Raw genomic sequence first — 16,274 nt, forward strand, 5'->3', positions numbered from 1 at the left:
GACCACAGTAGATGAATTGTGCTTACATTCTTGTCTTTCTTTCCATTTTCCTCCAATCTCCTCACTTCATTTCCCATTGCAAATCATTGTCCTATGTACTTTACTTCTTAGAGAGACGGTACCTCACTTTACTAGCAAAAAAGTAATCAAAGTTTCTGTTTAGAAGATTAAAATTCACCGCCATAATTCACACTGCATATTTTATAAAGCTTTCACAGTACATGTATTTTAATTAAATTATAGATTCCTGCTAAACTTGTGTTCCTTCTGTTGCATTTTCCACCTGGGAGCTCAGACACTTCCAAAGATTACAACTGAGCAAAACTACCCTCAGTTCACAGTCCTAGGCAAAAATCAACTGATGGCTGGAGACGGAGCTCGGTCACTAGAGTGCATTCCCGGCATGTAAAGAGCTCTGGGTTCTACCCCCAGTACCTCACAACTGGAGGGAACACCTATAGTCCCAGCACTTGGCAGGTGAGGCAGGAGGATCAACAGTTCAAGCCATCCATAGACACAGATTTCAAAGCCAGCCTGAATTCATGAGACCCTGAGTTAATGTAGAAACAATCAAATAACACAAATTGGAATTGTCACCTTGGTATGAAAGACCCCGGCCCAGCGCAGGCAGCTGAGGCTTATGGAAAACTCCTTTCCCCCCCACAGCTCAGCCATTTTTTATCAGGAGGGAGCTCAGCTCAAGGTCTTCGCAGCTGAATAGTCACTACTATCTCTGTCCAGATAGGGGCACAGGTGTCTATGGTCTGCATAGCCAGCCCAGAAAGATTGGGCAGGCACAGAAACCTTTGTTCTTCAGATAGGGCCAAGGCCGAGAATTGAGTTCTGAGAGAAACCTTAATTGCCTCTCTGTCCAGATGAGAGAAACCTCGTTCTGAGCCCCAGCCTCATTTAAATTACCCAATCAGGGTCCCGTAACTAGGCTTCTCGCTTCTGTACTGCGCTTTTTGCTATAAAAGAACCCCTGAGTCCCCAGCTCGGGGCTCTCAGTTCCCGAGACTGAGACGCCCCGGGTACCCGTGTATTATCAATAAAGCCTCTTGCTGTTTGCATCCAAGCTCGTGGCCTCGGTGTTCCTTGGGTTCGGGTCTCCCTCCCGTGAAAGTCCCCCCGCCTGGGGTCTTTCAGGTAGTTATGACTACTAGAAAGCCTTGTTCATGTGGTCCCTTCATAATCAATGTCTAAAAGGGACATGTTTTATTAAGACCAGGCCTTATGGATCTCTGTGAGTTCGAGGGCAGCCTGGTTTACAAAACAAGTTTCAGGGCAGCCAGAGCTACACAGAGACATCCTGTCTTGAAAACACAAAACATGCAAAACTTGACCCGGCCTTTAAGTTCATTTATTTATTTTAGTGGGTGGTAGAGCACATGTATATGCACTTGGTGCAGCATACTTGAGGGAGTCAGAATGTGTAGAGCTCTTTCCTTCCACCACGTGGGTCCTAGGGATTGAACTGATGTCATCAAGCTTGACAGCAGGTGCCTTTACCAGCTGAGGCATCTTGCCAGCTAAAAATCAGGTCTTGAGTCTATGGAGTTCAAGGCTCATATTAGAATTCATGGAGAAAAGTAAAGATTTTGCTGAATCATATCAAATAAACTCTTCAAGTCACAGACTCTTTTCTGATTTTGAGCATTGGATTTGGTGTCTCTTTTTTGATGTTTATTTGTTTTGTTTTTCAAGGCAGGTGTCTGGAGTAGCCTTGACTGTCCTGGAACTCACTCTGTAGACCAGGCTGGACTCAAACTCAGATCTGCCTATCTCTGCCCCCTGAGTGCTGGGATTAAAGGTGTATACCACCACAATCCAGAAGATTTGAGTTTCTTAAAGAGTATCTTTTTCATTCCCAGTGTCTTGGTTTCCATTCATAAAGATGGGTAGAAGCAAAAGGTTATTAGTAAAACTGGATGGAAATTCCCAGTCTTCTGTAATTAATGTTCCTTCAAATTCCTATTTGCTTCATCAATAGTTTGGAAACATTTAAGGTATTTTTAGACCAGAGTAAATTTATACTGGGCCCTCCCCACTTCTTTTTGCTCTACTTCTCTATTCTTTGCTGGGAGCTGCAATTCCTCACTTTTTTAGAAAGAGGCTGTTTCAGGCCTCTTTCTCCTCTCTCAGGGGAGAGAGACGGCTCAGTGGTAAGTGTGAATACTGAGCCAGGGAAGTGGTGTAGCACACCTTTAATTGCAGCACTTAGGCGGCAGAGGCAGGCCACCCTAAGGCTAATACTAATGGTTCACTTATTACCATTTTCTACTGTCTTTGGATCCATTTATCTTAAAGGAACCCAACTGGATGGGATACTTTGAGCCACAGATGACAGAAACAATTATATTAGTTCAAATAAGGCTTCTCCATGTACAATAGCAATTCCACAAATAACACTGGCTTATATAAGACACAGTTGATTTCTCTCTTATTACAGTCCAAAGGGAAGTAGTCCCAGGCTTCTGATGGAGCTTCTACTTATGTGATTCCCACGGGATCCTTAACTCTGCTGTGTATAAACTCCTTAAGAGGATACCTCATTGTCCAAAATGGCTGATCCAGACAAGGTCACATCCAGACAACATCAAGGACAGAACAAAATGAAAAACAAACAAACAAAAAACATCATTTCCTGCCCACTTCGACCTCTGGACCAGTAACTTTCCTGAAAAAAGTGACACTTCTACTTAGATCAAATTGACCCAAAGTCAGTTGCATATCCCCATCTGAATGCAAAGGAGGCTGGAAATATCTTTATTATGAGGGTTCATGTGTACACTTTAAAACTGTATGTTCCATTATTGAAGACAGAAGGGAGAGCACTATTAGATTACTAACAATCTTTCTCATCTCTGGTTGGTTTTTTGAGACAGGGTCTTACTGTCAAGTAGCAATTTCCTCAAGACTAAAACCTTCTATCTTGGATGGAAACTTCTTTAGACATAGATATAAAGAGAGAATGAAACAACAGGATCTTTTAGGACAGAATTTTTACAAGGAGGTAAAACAACAGGATGTTTTAGGAGGAGACAAAACCCACCACCCTTCAAGGAAGCACCTTAAGATGGAAAGCAAACAACACAAGATAGCTTTAGGAAATTCCTGAGACTGACCAGACTCACTAGGCCCCGCCCTCACCAAGAGTGTGTAAGCGGTAGAGACTGCAGAGAGTCATTCTCAAACACCAACATTCTCCAACCTGTTGAGCTGCCTGCAGACTGTGCAGTGTGCTCCAGGTTGCCAGATTTTGTGAGTTGTCACCTGTGCTGGGGTGGGCTTTGGTGGTGCAGCTGTCTTTGAGTCATTTCCGCTCCTGTAATTAACCTCTCACCCATATTCCTATTAGCAATACCAGTAAAGCCCATTGATCCACCATGTTAGGTTTTGGTGGAATCCACCCTTTGGTCTGTCATCACTTCCCTATCTGGGGTAAAGAGATGTCTGGTACATCTCCCCAGGAATAGTGTCACCCAGGATGGCTTCAAATTCCCTATGTAACTAAAAATGGCTTTGAACCTTAGTTTCTCCTGCCTTCACCTCCCAACTGCTGAGATTGAAAAAAGTCAGCAAAATTCCTACTCCAACTCAAAGAGGATTTTGCATCTCCCACAAGATGTAGCCAAGGCTCATTCAAGCAGGCTGTTAACAGTTTGACAGGGCCCTGCCTCCCTGAGACTTCTTCACCTTTGTGGTTCCAAGTACAATGAAATTTAAAGGGGAGAACATTCTCCTTGTCTCCCTTTGATTTTATGTTTATTTTAGTTTTAGTTTTTTACTTTGTTTTTTACTTTTTGTTAATTTTGAGATATGGTCTCCCTGTGTATCCCTGGCTGGTCCAAAACCATGTAGCTCAAGCTGGCACATGACCATCATCCTGTCTTGGTCTCTCTAGTACAAGGATTATAGGAATTTGGCCCAGCTGTCTCTTCCTTTGTATGTATGTATATCTATGCATGATCATGTATGTGTGAGTACATATACATATGTGTGCATCTGCGCATGGAGGCCTGAGTTCAATGTTGGGTGTTATTCTTCAATTCCTTTGAACCTTACTTTTTTGAGACAGGGTCTCTCACTGAACCTGGAACTCACAGATTCAGCTAGACTGGCTAACAAAAGCTCTAGGAATTCTGTTGGCTCCACCTGAGTAACAGGTGTGTGCCCCAGCACCCAGCTTTTTACATGGATGCCACAGGTTCTCCTGGTTGAACCTTGTGGTAGAATATTATTTCCAGGTGCGTGACCTTGTTTATGCTGCATTTGTTTAAATCAGTGGAAGTTGTGATTCTTTGCCTGTCTAAAACACCTGGTGGTCCTAATAAAGGGCTGAACAGCCAATAGCAAGTCAGGAGCGAGGCTAGGTGGGGTTGGCAGGCAGAAAGAGTAAATAGAAGGAGAAACAAGGAAGAGGAGAAGGAGCAAGAGAAGGAGAGGGGAACACCAGGGGCCAGACACCCAGACAGCCACAGAATAAGAAGGGAAGTAAGATATACAGAATTAAGATAAAAGCCCAGGGGAAAGGTAGACGGGTTAAAGTTAAGAAAAGCTGGCTAGAAACAAGCTAATCTAAGACTGGGAATTCATAACTAAGAATAAGCCTCTGTGTGTGATTCATTGGGGAGCTGGGTGGCGGGTTCCCAAAAGAAAAAACATCTTACTACAGAACCCTGAGGTTCAACTAAATAGAGAAGAAACTCTCTTAGAAGCCAGTAGCTTGCCCTCCAGCATCACTGACTAGACTGTAAATCTCACCTCTTATATAATCACTGATGAGGAGAACCCGCCACCATGATGGGCACAGAACAATCTTTAGGGACCATAATTTGAACTAGTCTCTCAAAAACAGTGCTACACCTAGAAACGTAAATCTAGTAAACAAATGAAGGATTCTTTTAGGAAATGGAATGGGGAAGGGATGTTGGGTTGGCCTCTTACAGTGACTACCATAATCCGCATCAGAATCGTCTCGTTGAAGATGCTGTCATTATTAATCAGAAATTGGACTCTGAGGCCACACTGCCATAATTATCAAGATAAATCAGATCTGTTCCGATGCCCATCTCTCACCAACAACTGAAATGAACAAATGTGTGCAGAGGTCCTGAACATGCAGCTTGGGCAAACCTCAAACAGGAGCCACTCACCCTTCCACTGCCCAAGGGAACTTCACTCCAGCCCTGTTATCCGCTTCCATTTGAGAGGCGGCTCATTGGTTAAGAGAGCAGTGCTCATGCAGAGGGCCTGGGCTCAGTTCCCAGCATCCCACTCAGGTGGCTCACAACCACCTGTGAGTCCAGTCTAGTGGGGAGCTACCGTGCTCTTCCGGTTTCCCACACATACATGGTACACATAAACCCCCAAAGGCACACAGACATACACATAAATCTTTAAAAAACGAACTCACTAAAGGCAGCAACTCATGGATGACTATTTCAAAGAAGTCATTGACCCTTCTCAGGCTGCCACTGACTGTGTAACGGTGAGCTTAGATCTCTCTCTCTCTCTCTCTCTCTCTCTCTCTCTCTCTCTCTCTCTCTCTCTCTCTCTCTCCCTCCTTCCCTCCCTCCCTCCCTTCATCCCTCTATCCCTCTCCTCATTCAGCCAAAGCTGACTTTGAACTCGTGACTCTCCTGCCTTCACCTCTTGAGTGCTAGCGTTCCACATGTACGTCACCGCCCCCAACTGAAGAACAGTTTCCTTAAGCGCACGTTTAACTATTTCCTCCACTCTGGTCATCAGGTTGGTGGCAGGCACCTTTAACCACTTGAAGGCTCTAAGTAGGTCAGGAACAGTTTCCTTAACTACTTGCTGGTAGGAGGGTCACATGCATCCACCAACCCCATGCACATCGTTTCTTCCAGGACTTTCACAGTCCTCCAAGGATGACTCATGTGAAGGAATTTAGATTTGTCTTCTTTTTCATCCTTTAAAAATTCAAGAGCATTTTCAGTTTTCTACACGTCTTTATTCTTTATAGAGGTGGGAGCATGCAATGTCACAGCAGAGTGTGAAGGTTAAAAGACATTCTATGGGAGTTGTCTCTCTCCTTCCACCATGTGAATCCTGGGAATTGAACTTAGGTCACCAGGTTTAGCAACAGGTGTGTTTACCTGCTGAGTCATTTCACCAGGCCCTCTTTTACGTTTTGTACTATATTTGTTTGTGGAGGGGAGCACGTATACCACAGTGTAGAAGTCAGTTCTCTCCTTCAACAAGTAAATTCTTTTCTTTTTTTCTCTTTGTCTTTTTGGTTTTCCAAGACAGGGTTTCTCTATGTAGTTCTGCCTATCCTGGAACTTGCTCTGTAGACCAGGCTGACCTCAAACTCAGATTATAAGGATCTAACTCAAGGCCTCAAGCAGTACCTTTCACCCACTGAGTTATGGCATCAACCCTCACTGGTTTATTATAAAAGGAAATGAAGTTATTGTTTCAACAAGAAGATACATCATGCGTGTTTTTTCCTTCATCTAAAGTTTTATATATTTTTTCCTTCATCTAAAGTTTTATATATATGGCCAACAAGATGTCTCAGTATTCGTATTCATGCATATTCATGCAAGCCTAGTAACCTGAGTTCAACATCTGGAACCCATGTAAGAGTAAAAGGAGAGAGTCAGCTCTACACAGATACCCTCTGACCTTGGCACGCAAGCAGTAGCACACCCATACTCACACATCATATACACAATAATAATAAATAATTTTAATGACATAAAAAAGAACATCTTAGGCTGACCACTGATGCCTAGACTGAATGAGTTTCATGAACCCTGATTAAAGGAAGATACAACTGTTCTATACAGACAGTAAAACAATCACTAAAGGCTACCAAGTAGTATCATGACTACAAGTCAATCTCTACACTACTTATTAATAAAAATGTCTCATCATGGGAAGTTACTAGAAATCCTCTAAGATATCCTAAAACCAAAACTGCCCTCTTTAGGAATGAAGTAATTCCTTGACACCCCTGCCATGGCTTTACCTGAAGACTGACTGAATTCTAAGACATGAAGACTTTTCAGAACATCCACGGGGAAGTTTTCAGACACACAGACTGAATGGCACTTGTTAAGGGCAGATAGTGCTATAGTGTTGGATTCTAGAACTCCAGCTGCTTCAAACTGATATAAACTTAGCCACACTTAAGATTTACAGACTAGTTCTTCAGTGCCCTGGCAAAGAGCACCAAGGTCCAAAGAAAGTCATTGCCTCAGCAACAGAAGCTTTCAAACCTATGTTTCAGTGCGGCCACTTTATGAGGAGCATGTCATAAAACTGTATTTAAACTTGACCTTTAACCCTCCAATTGTTTTACTTACAATTAAATCAAAACTTGAGGATATTTATGTGCTAAAGGATGGGCAGAGGGATAAATGTAGGGTTATGGTTTTCTTTGGGGACGTGAAACCTTGAAACTACGGAGAAATCAAAGCCCCATGATCGTTTGCTCAAGCAGAAACAACTCTCAGCGCCAAGGATTTTTCCAAGGCTCTTTTCCCTTCTGGTGAGGAGATCAGTGCTGTCATGTGACACACATACTCTTTATCCCTGGAGGTATTTTAACTCTTTCCTTCCCCTCTCCAGGGCACACACCATGGAAGCCTTCTTCCAAAGCCTTTTTCCAAGAAAGAACACTGACAAGGGGGTGTAGTGACTACAGTTTTAGTCACTTAAACATGTCCATTGCATGTGCGTTACATACTGATTTTTATAAAGAGGGCAACACCTGCCAGGCGTTGGTGGCGCACACCTTTAATCCCAGCACTCAGGAGGCAGAGACAGGCGGATCTTTGTGAGTTCAGGACCAGCCTGGTCTACAAGAGCTAGTTCCAGGACAGCCTCCAAAGCCACAGAGAAACCCTGTCTTGAAAAAAAAAAAAAAAGAGGGCAACACCTTTTCTTATTTGAATGCAATGCTTGCATCAATCACAACAAAGGTCCTGACCTTGAAGCTATAAACCAGCTCATCTCCACCCTTGCCAGGGGTCCTGATATCTGTAGATAGCTATGCATCCACTTTAACTATACAGTGAAACGTCTTATGAACTCCATAAGCATGGTTTTGCTCACAGGCAAACACAAGCCCCTTGTTAGTGTTCTGTAACATCTCTGAGCCCAGTACTGGGGAAAACAGCAAACAGCAGAATTCTAAGAGGAAGGCGGGTTTAGTCTTTGGCTAAGTAAAACATCCATCGTTTCTCTCTTTCACAGAGGGACAAGTGATTACGTTTTATTCTCTAACATTGTCAGTTGTTGGTGATTCTCTACATCGCAGTACAGAAACAAGAATCTGGAAAATCAATTATAGCCCTTTGTGTGCCTTCATATGTTATCCTTTAAAAATGGTTTTGAAATGTCGTGACTGAGAACAAATATGAATAATGAAATGAACAAATGCTTGGTTTTTTTTTGTTTGTTTTTGTGGTTTTTTTTTAAGGCATAACCTCTCAAGGTTCAGAAAAGTGGCATCAAGAAAAACTTCACTATTTCTTTTAAAGAGTTACAGTAAAACTTGGAGCAGGAGCTGGGCGGTGGTGGCACATGCCTTTAATCCCAGAGCTCAGAAGGCAGAGACAGGCGGATCTCTGTGAGTTCCAGGCCAGCCTGGTCTACAGAGCAAGTTCCAGGAGAGGCTCCAAAGCAATACAAAGAAATCCTGTCTCGAAAAAAAACAAAGAAGAAGGAGAAGGAAAGAAAGAAAAAGAAAGCCTTGGACTTGGAGCAGAATACATGTTTTTAACGGTACTTGGGAAGCCAGGAGAGGGGCCTCGCTAAATTCACAAACTAGCTAGAGTATCAGTGGCCCAGAGTGAGACTGGGGTGGGTGGGGTAGGAGCCAAATACGCCGAAAGAAAGATAGAGTCAAGACTTCCTGCAGCTTTTGGTCTTTCCTGTATTTGGTTTTGGTTTCTTCTGCCTGTCTCTCTACTGAGTCACTCCTCCGTATCTCAAGATCTCCTAAAAAGACGGGTTTCTCCCCATCTACAATTTTAACAACTATTTCAAAACACGCCAAGCTTCCCCTTTTCGTTTTCCTGTCTCTCTGGGGAAGGACGGGAACCATCCAACCTGAAAAGGTAAAGACTTTTCTGCTTCTGATGAAACCGCCCTGCGATTGGAGTGAAGTTCGGGGGGGGGGGGGGGAGGTGTGGCCTGAGCTGCACTTCACAAAACTGAGCCAAAATGACCCACAGGGAAATTCTGCTCGATAGGTTAGGAATCCCCACTCCACCCCCACCCCTCACGCCCAAGGAAATCTCTAGACTCAAGGGATTATCCCCAGCAACCTCTGCGGCCACATTTAGAAACCACTCAGAGCCGAGTACAAGCAAGAGTTGTTTCCCCATCAGGAAAAGAACAGATCCTGAGGGGCGAGGGGCGCGCGTGTTGGGGGTGGGGGGGATGAGGGACGACAGAGTCCTCCCCAACCATCCCCAGTACCTGCCTCTCCCGTGCGTCCTGGTGCGTCCCGCATCATCCCATCCCGAGTCCCCTCTACACCCGAGTCGCGCGCGCGCGTACTTCAAACAGGACACCGGCTCCGAGAGGCGAGTGCGAGTCTAGGAGCCCAACGCCCGCGAGTGGCACCAGCTAGCCCCCACTCCCTTGGGGGCACCGGTGCGCAGGTGACCAGGTTAGCCCTGGCTCTGCGCTGTCCCGAAGGTGACTAGGCTAGCCCCGGCTCTGTGCCGCCCTGCAGCCCTGGCGCTCGTACCTCGGATGTAGGCGCACTTGCCCTCGTCCAGCTGGCTGGAGGCCGAGCCGCCCATGGCCGCGGTGCCGTACCCGGGATAGAGGACTGACACCGACTGAGTCTGCTGCTCGCTGCTGAAGGTGGATGCGACAGAGAACTGGCTCTGTAATTAAAGGGCCAACTTCCTCGAGAGGCGTCGCCGGCGCCGGCGCCTCCTCCAGGCCCGCGCCCACGGAAGATGTGTGGGCTGGCCCGGGGGCTGTCTTCCCGCCCTCCTGGCGCTGTTGAGCCCCGGGGGCTGTCCTTGGAGCTCCAGGGACTGTAAAAGGTCTTCCCTCCTTGTCTTGGCTGACTTTTCACCAGCTGGGAACAGCCCAGACACACGGTGGAGGTACTGGGAGAGTGGATCACTTCCAGGTGACTATAAATGTTGGCCAGCTGGAGGCTTCATTATCACTGTCCCAAGAGATGGATGTCAAGAGCCCATTTGCCTTCCTGTTCTCCATCCACCTGCCCAGAGTCTGTTTTCGAAGTCCTCCAGGGAATTCCCTTGCCTGGAAGTATGGGAAACATGGAAAACCATACCTTCCTGCAACCAAGAAGTTGGGATTTAGGAGGTGGGAAATTGAGGGAAAGCAATGGAGAAACTTAGCAACGCTAACTGGATCCCGTACACTCTAAGGTCTGCCTAAGACTCAAGGAAATCTGTCTTTGACGATCTTGTCTTGGGAAATCGCTGCTAGGAAATGCCATTGGTCCTTTCCTCACAACTTGGAAGCTTGGGCAGAGAGGTCGCTCTGATTTCTTTCTGTTCTTAGTGGTCAGATTTTTTTGTTTGTTTGTTTTGTTTTTTCGAAACAGGGTTTCTCTGTGACTTTGGAGGCTGTCCTGAACTAGTTCTTGTAGACCAGGCTGGTTTGGACCTCACAGAGATTCGCCTACTTCTGCCTCCAGAGTGCTGGGATTAAAGGCATGCGCCACCACTGCCCTGCTTAGCGGTCAGATTTTTAACAAGTCCTACCAACTTGAGCAGCCCTGAAGAGAACTTTGAGGGTCTCCACGCCTGCCTCTCGAGATAACTCTCCAAAACTTTAACACAATTATTTCTCACAACTGACACACCCTTGCATACATACTGTCTGTTTCAAAATATGTTCAAAGTCCTGCGAATTCTTACATCTTCCACGGCCCTCATTTTCGCCAAGGAGAACCTCTTGTGTTACTGTCTGGGTGCCTCATTTTATTCAAATCTTAGATGCTAGGATCTCCAGCTAGCAACCAGAGTGCTGCCCTGGCATTCTGGAAGCTCTGGGTTTGAGTATCATCACCTCAAAAACAAGGTGTGGCAGTGATCACTTGTAATCCCAGGCTTTGGGAAGTAAGTGCAGGAGGAGTGGGCTTCATAGAGACTTGGGAACTGGCTTGGGCTACACGGAATGCCTTTAATCCCAGCACTCAGAAGGCAGAGGCAGGTGGAGGCTACCCTGGTTTATGAATCGAGTTCCAGGACAGCCAGGGGCCAGGGATGATACTCAAAGAAATTGTGTCTTGAAAAACCACTGCATGGATGTGGTAAGACAGACAGACATGCAGACAAAACACCTATATATAAAAGAAAATCTTTTAAAACTATTCTGGCTGGGTCTTGAAGTATATTTTTCTTAGTAAAACTAATTCCTTCTATTACATAAATTGATTTAATTGCACCTCAGAATTCTGTTGAAGAAAGTCAAGTTGGGTCTCCTGCCCAAAGCAGCTTTAGTTTGTCTCTGCTAGTATAGTTTATCTGAATTTAGGAAACAAGTGATCTGATTTATCACTTTCCCTCTTTCCTAGGTAGAAAGATTTGTATGGCGCAGACTCACCAATCAGAACCTGGCAAGTTCAGCCCTGTGTCACTGACTGGTCATGTGACCTGCTCAGATTGCCTAACTCTGGTGTTATGCTAGTTTTCTTTTCTCACTGTGAAAAAATGCTGAGGATAATCTGTTTATCAGAATAAGTTCAGAGGTTCGGTCACATTGCCTTCAAGCTTATGTCAGTACAGTATATCATGAGATGGTTTTGGTTTTGTTTTAATCCATTAATTTGGGGTTTTTCCTACCCCATCCCACACCTACCTTGGTTTTTTAAAAACAAGGCTTTGCTCTGTAACCAGGATGGCCTGGAACCTACCTCCTCCTATCCTGCTTCCTTAGTGCTAGACATGCACCTGGCACCTGGTTCAACATTTTACATCATGGCAAGAACATGTAGCAGAGTTGCTGGTCACCTCGCAGTAACTGGGAATCGGGAGGGGAAGGGGATCTCAGTAACTCCTTCAAGAATATGCTTCCTATGACCTAACTTCCCTTCTCAAAGCTCCTAACTCTGGCACCATGGGCTAGGGACTGGGGTTTCAATACACAGACATTAGGGGAACATCCCTATATGGGCTTCTTTTTTGTGATTTATTTATTTATTATGTATACAGTGTTCTGCCTGCATGTATATCTGCACACCAGAAGAAGGCACCAGATCTCATTATAGATGGTTGTGAGCCACCATGTGGGTGCTGGGAATTGAACTCAGGACCTCTGGAAGAGCAGCTGGTGCTCTTAACCACTGAGCCATCTCTCTAGCCCTGCCATGTGGGTTTTTTTTTTTTGGTTTTTCGAGACAGGGTTTCTCTGTGGCTTTGGAGGCTGTCCTGGAGCTAGCTCTTGTAGACCAGGCTGGCCTCGAACTCACAGAGATCCGCCTGCCTCTGCCTCCCAAGTGCTGGGATTAAAGGCGTGCGCCACCAACGCCCGGCCATGGTTTTTTTTTTTTTTTAACATCAGTTATATGGAGATGGCTATAGTCACCTTATGGACCATTGTCAAAATCAAGTTTCATCAAGTCTTGAAGCACTTGATGTATTCCAGGGCGTACAGTAGGAGTGCAGTAGGCGGATGCTGGAGCAAGACTGGAAACGAAGAACAAACACTTCTAGGTTTTTTTGTTTGTTTGTGTTTTGGCATTTTTGTTGGTTTTTGTTGTTTTGCCTTTTTTTTTCTCTGTATAGCATTGGAGCCTGTACTGGAACCAGGCTGGTCTCGAACTTACAGAGATCTGCCTACCTCTGCCTCCCCAGTGCTAGGATTCAAGGTGCACACCCTCAACTCCCATCCATTTCTAGAATTTTGTTTTTTGTTTTTTGTTTTTTTTTTTCGAAACAGGTTTTCTCTGTATTGCTTTGGAGACTGTCCTGGAACTTGCTCTGTAGACCAGGCTGGCCTCAAACTCACAAAGATCTGCCTCTGCCTCCCGATTGCTGGGATTAAAGGTGTGCGCCACGAATGCCTGGCCATTTCTAGAATTTTAATTGCCCTTCAAATCGTTCGTGCTACACCAAGAAACAGGTATTTTCCCTCCTCTTGTCCCAAAACAAAGGTAATCTTCTCTCAGTGGTTTAAAGGAAGAAATAAGAAATCTATTCTTTTGATCTTCTTTACACTTATTTGCTTCAGATGGAGAGTAGGCACAGCACAGTGATCATCTGAAACACAGAGGACAATTTGCCAGAGTTAGTTCTCTCCTGATCTACAGTGTGATCCCAGGAACTGAACTCAGGTCTTCAGACTTGGCACCTTTACCCACTAAGCCTCCTAGCTGGACCCCAGAATTCTTTTTTTTTTCAGTCATAGTATTTAATATTTGCAAATCCTGTGTGAACATCATTTTATTAATTACAGTTTAAAATGAGTCTCTAAGCAATTCAATAACTTTATGAACCGAATTCAATTTCAAACAACTCAAACCAGCTAGTTTAGAAATTCCCTGTGCAATGTTAGTTTCTGCCTGCATCAACATTATTGTGCTTTGAAATGTTCTTTTGTTTGTTTGTTTTTCAAGACAGGTTTCTCTGTAACTTTGGAGTCTGTCCTGGAAATCACTCTGTAGACCAGGCTGGCCTCTAACTCACAGAGATCAGCCTGTCTCTGCCTCCTAAGTGCTGGAATTAAAGGCATGTGCTACCACCACCATGTGACACTTTAGGCCACCCCTCTTAGATCAATATCACAACCTAAAGTGATTTGTATATTCATTAAAATATAATCCATATTCATAAAATTCACTCATTCAGATTATCTTTTTAAGGAAGATAAGATTTTTAATAGATATTTAATACTTTTTTGGGGGGGCAGATTTTGAGACAGGGTTTCTCTGTGTGACCCTGGCTGTCCTGGAACTCCTTCTTTAGACCAGACTTCAAACTCAAGAAAGTTCCACCTGTCTCTGCCTCCTGAGTGCTGGGTTAAAGGCGTGCACCACCACTGCCTGCCATATATTTAATACTATTAAAGCTTGTGGACTTGGAGATTTCCTTGCATGTGATAGAACCATGAACTCCTCATTTTCTGTGTTTCCATTTGAGACAGAGGGCCCTGTCACTGGGCTCTGTCATTGCTTTCACAGCAGTCACACAGGCTTTGTACTTCTGCAAGTACCTTGCCCTGCTGGTGAAACTGGAGCTAGAATTCTGTAGTTGCATGATTGCTGAGTACAGGAGGTACCACACCACTGATCCAGTTTAATCTTCACAAACCCACTGAAGGAAGTACTATTTTTATTATCATTTTTGCAGATGGCACTACCAACAGTAAGGAGTATATCTAAGGTCTCCTGTGTTCTGGGTTATCTGATAATCACAGTTCATCTTTTAAAGCCCTGTGCTGGTTCTCTTGTCCTAAATCTTGATTTTGTTTGTTTTTGTAAGTAACCTAGGTTTAACTACAAAAAAAATTAAATGACAAAGTTAAATGAAAAGAAGGGATATCAGTATCTTTGCATAAACCCAGTTATTAGCTTGATGTTAATTCTTAAAGATTTATGAATTGTGAATGTATGTATGGATTATGAGGGAGGGGAAACCATGATCAAAATGTAATGTATGAAAAAATATTTTCAATAAAAAAAAGAAAAAGTATGTGCCATGCCCAACATAACTCCAGTTTTCTACGGTTCACATTTCAGATTATTTAAACTGAGGATGTGTGAAAAATAAATATCATATATAATGCATTTTACATATCATGCTATCATATATTCTCTAGCTGAAGCTAGTGTGGTAACACGCTTGAAAAGGCACTCTAGCTGGTGGTGGTGTTTTTTATCAATGTTGGTTCTTTCTCTTCATGTGTTTATTATGGTACTTATGTGACTGGCATCTATGACTAGCAGGAGAGGCTGTATCAGTAGAAGGAAAAAAATCCATTTTTAAAAATTACTTACTATCATTATGTGTACATGTATGTGTGTCCACACTCATGTGTAGCCCATAGTGTGTGACTATGTGCACTAGTACCATGGCACACTTGGAGGTTGGAGGACGATTTAGTGTAATGAGTTCTTGCCTTCCACCTTTATGTGGGTCCCAAGGGTTGAACTCAGGTCTCCAGGCTTGCATGGCAAGTGTCCTTACCCACTAAGCCATCTCAATGGGCCTGATATTTTAATTTTATATTTGAAAATGTTATATATGTGTGTGTGTGTGTGTGTGTATTTGTATATGTAGGTATGTATGTATATGTGTTTTCAGAAAGCTAAGCTAACTAAAATAGTTTCAGGAGGGAGCTAGCCTCTCATGGATGATTCTGGAGACAGGGCTCAGTTGGAGCTCCAGAGTGTGCAAAGTCTGGCGTTAGATATCAATTTTGGTTTTTCTTGTTTCTTTTCTTTCTTTTTTTTTTTTGTGGGTGAATGATGTCATACACTTTTAATCCTTCACTCAGAAGGCAGACACAGGTGGATCTCTGTGAGTTCAAGGCCAGCCTGGTCTACATAGTGAGGTCTGACCCAGCTAGGGTTACATAGTGAGACCTCATTTCAAAAACAAAACATAGATTATTTTTTAGTTAAGAAACATTTATCCCATGTGCTTTTCAAATGTGAATCATGGCAGATAAAGGCTTAGAGCTAGAGATGCTGACTCGAACCAGAGACTTAAATTTAAAGGTGCCTAATATATCTTCAAACATAACAAGACCCGAATAGCCCAGGCCAAGGTAGCCAGATTCTACTGAAAGTCAAGCTCTAACCCATCTTGGAGTAAGTAGGTGGGGAGAAGATGTTGAGTTAGTCCGGCAGTGGTGGCTCACTCCTTTAATCCCAGCACTCGGGAGGCAGAGGCAGGTGGACCTCTGAGTTGGAGACCAACCTGGGCTACAAGAGCTAGTTCCAGGACAACCTGCAAAGCCAGAGAAACCATGTCTCGAAAAACCAAGGGTTGTGAGTTTAGTGCACAAAGGAAGAGCGCCACCTACCGGGCTGCTAATGATACTCCGTGCCTGGGCGGGACCTTCAGGTAGAGAAAAAGGAACACACCAAAGGTTTCACCTAGCCTGCATTCAGCTAGAGTGCTTAACAGTCATTTGACCCTATGGTGGATTTCTTTTCTTTTTGCAATTTTTTATGAATTTATTATTTACATTCCAATACACGTTCCTCTTCCCTCCACTCCTCCCACATCTCCCAATATCGTGGATTTCTTGCAAACATTTCTTTTTGCCAGTTCACAAACGAATTACTAAGCTAGAAG

The 16,274-nt window shown here is 44.1% G+C and overlaps 1 protein-coding gene across 1 annotated transcript in view; it reads right to left on the bottom strand.

Annotated features, from left to right (window-relative positions):
- Window positions 1-9,927, bottom strand: part of Niban1 (niban apoptosis regulator 1) — a 145,447-nt gene extending 135,520 nt beyond the window's left edge. The window contains exon 1 of the mRNA XM_005071273.4: window positions 9,734-9,927. Within this exon, the coding sequence (XP_005071330.1) occupies window positions 9,734-9,788 (55 nt within the window). The 5' untranslated portion in view covers window positions 9,789-9,927. The remainder of the gene's footprint in view (window positions 1-9,733) is intronic.
- Window positions 9,928-16,274: the final 6,347 nt, after the last annotated feature.

This window comes from Mesocricetus auratus, unplaced genomic scaffold (assembly GCF_017639785.1).
Source record: "Mesocricetus auratus isolate SY011 unplaced genomic scaffold, BCM_Maur_2.0 Super-Scaffold_100676, whole genome shotgun sequence".
NCBI lineage: Eukaryota > Metazoa > Chordata > Mammalia > Rodentia > Cricetidae > Mesocricetus > Mesocricetus auratus.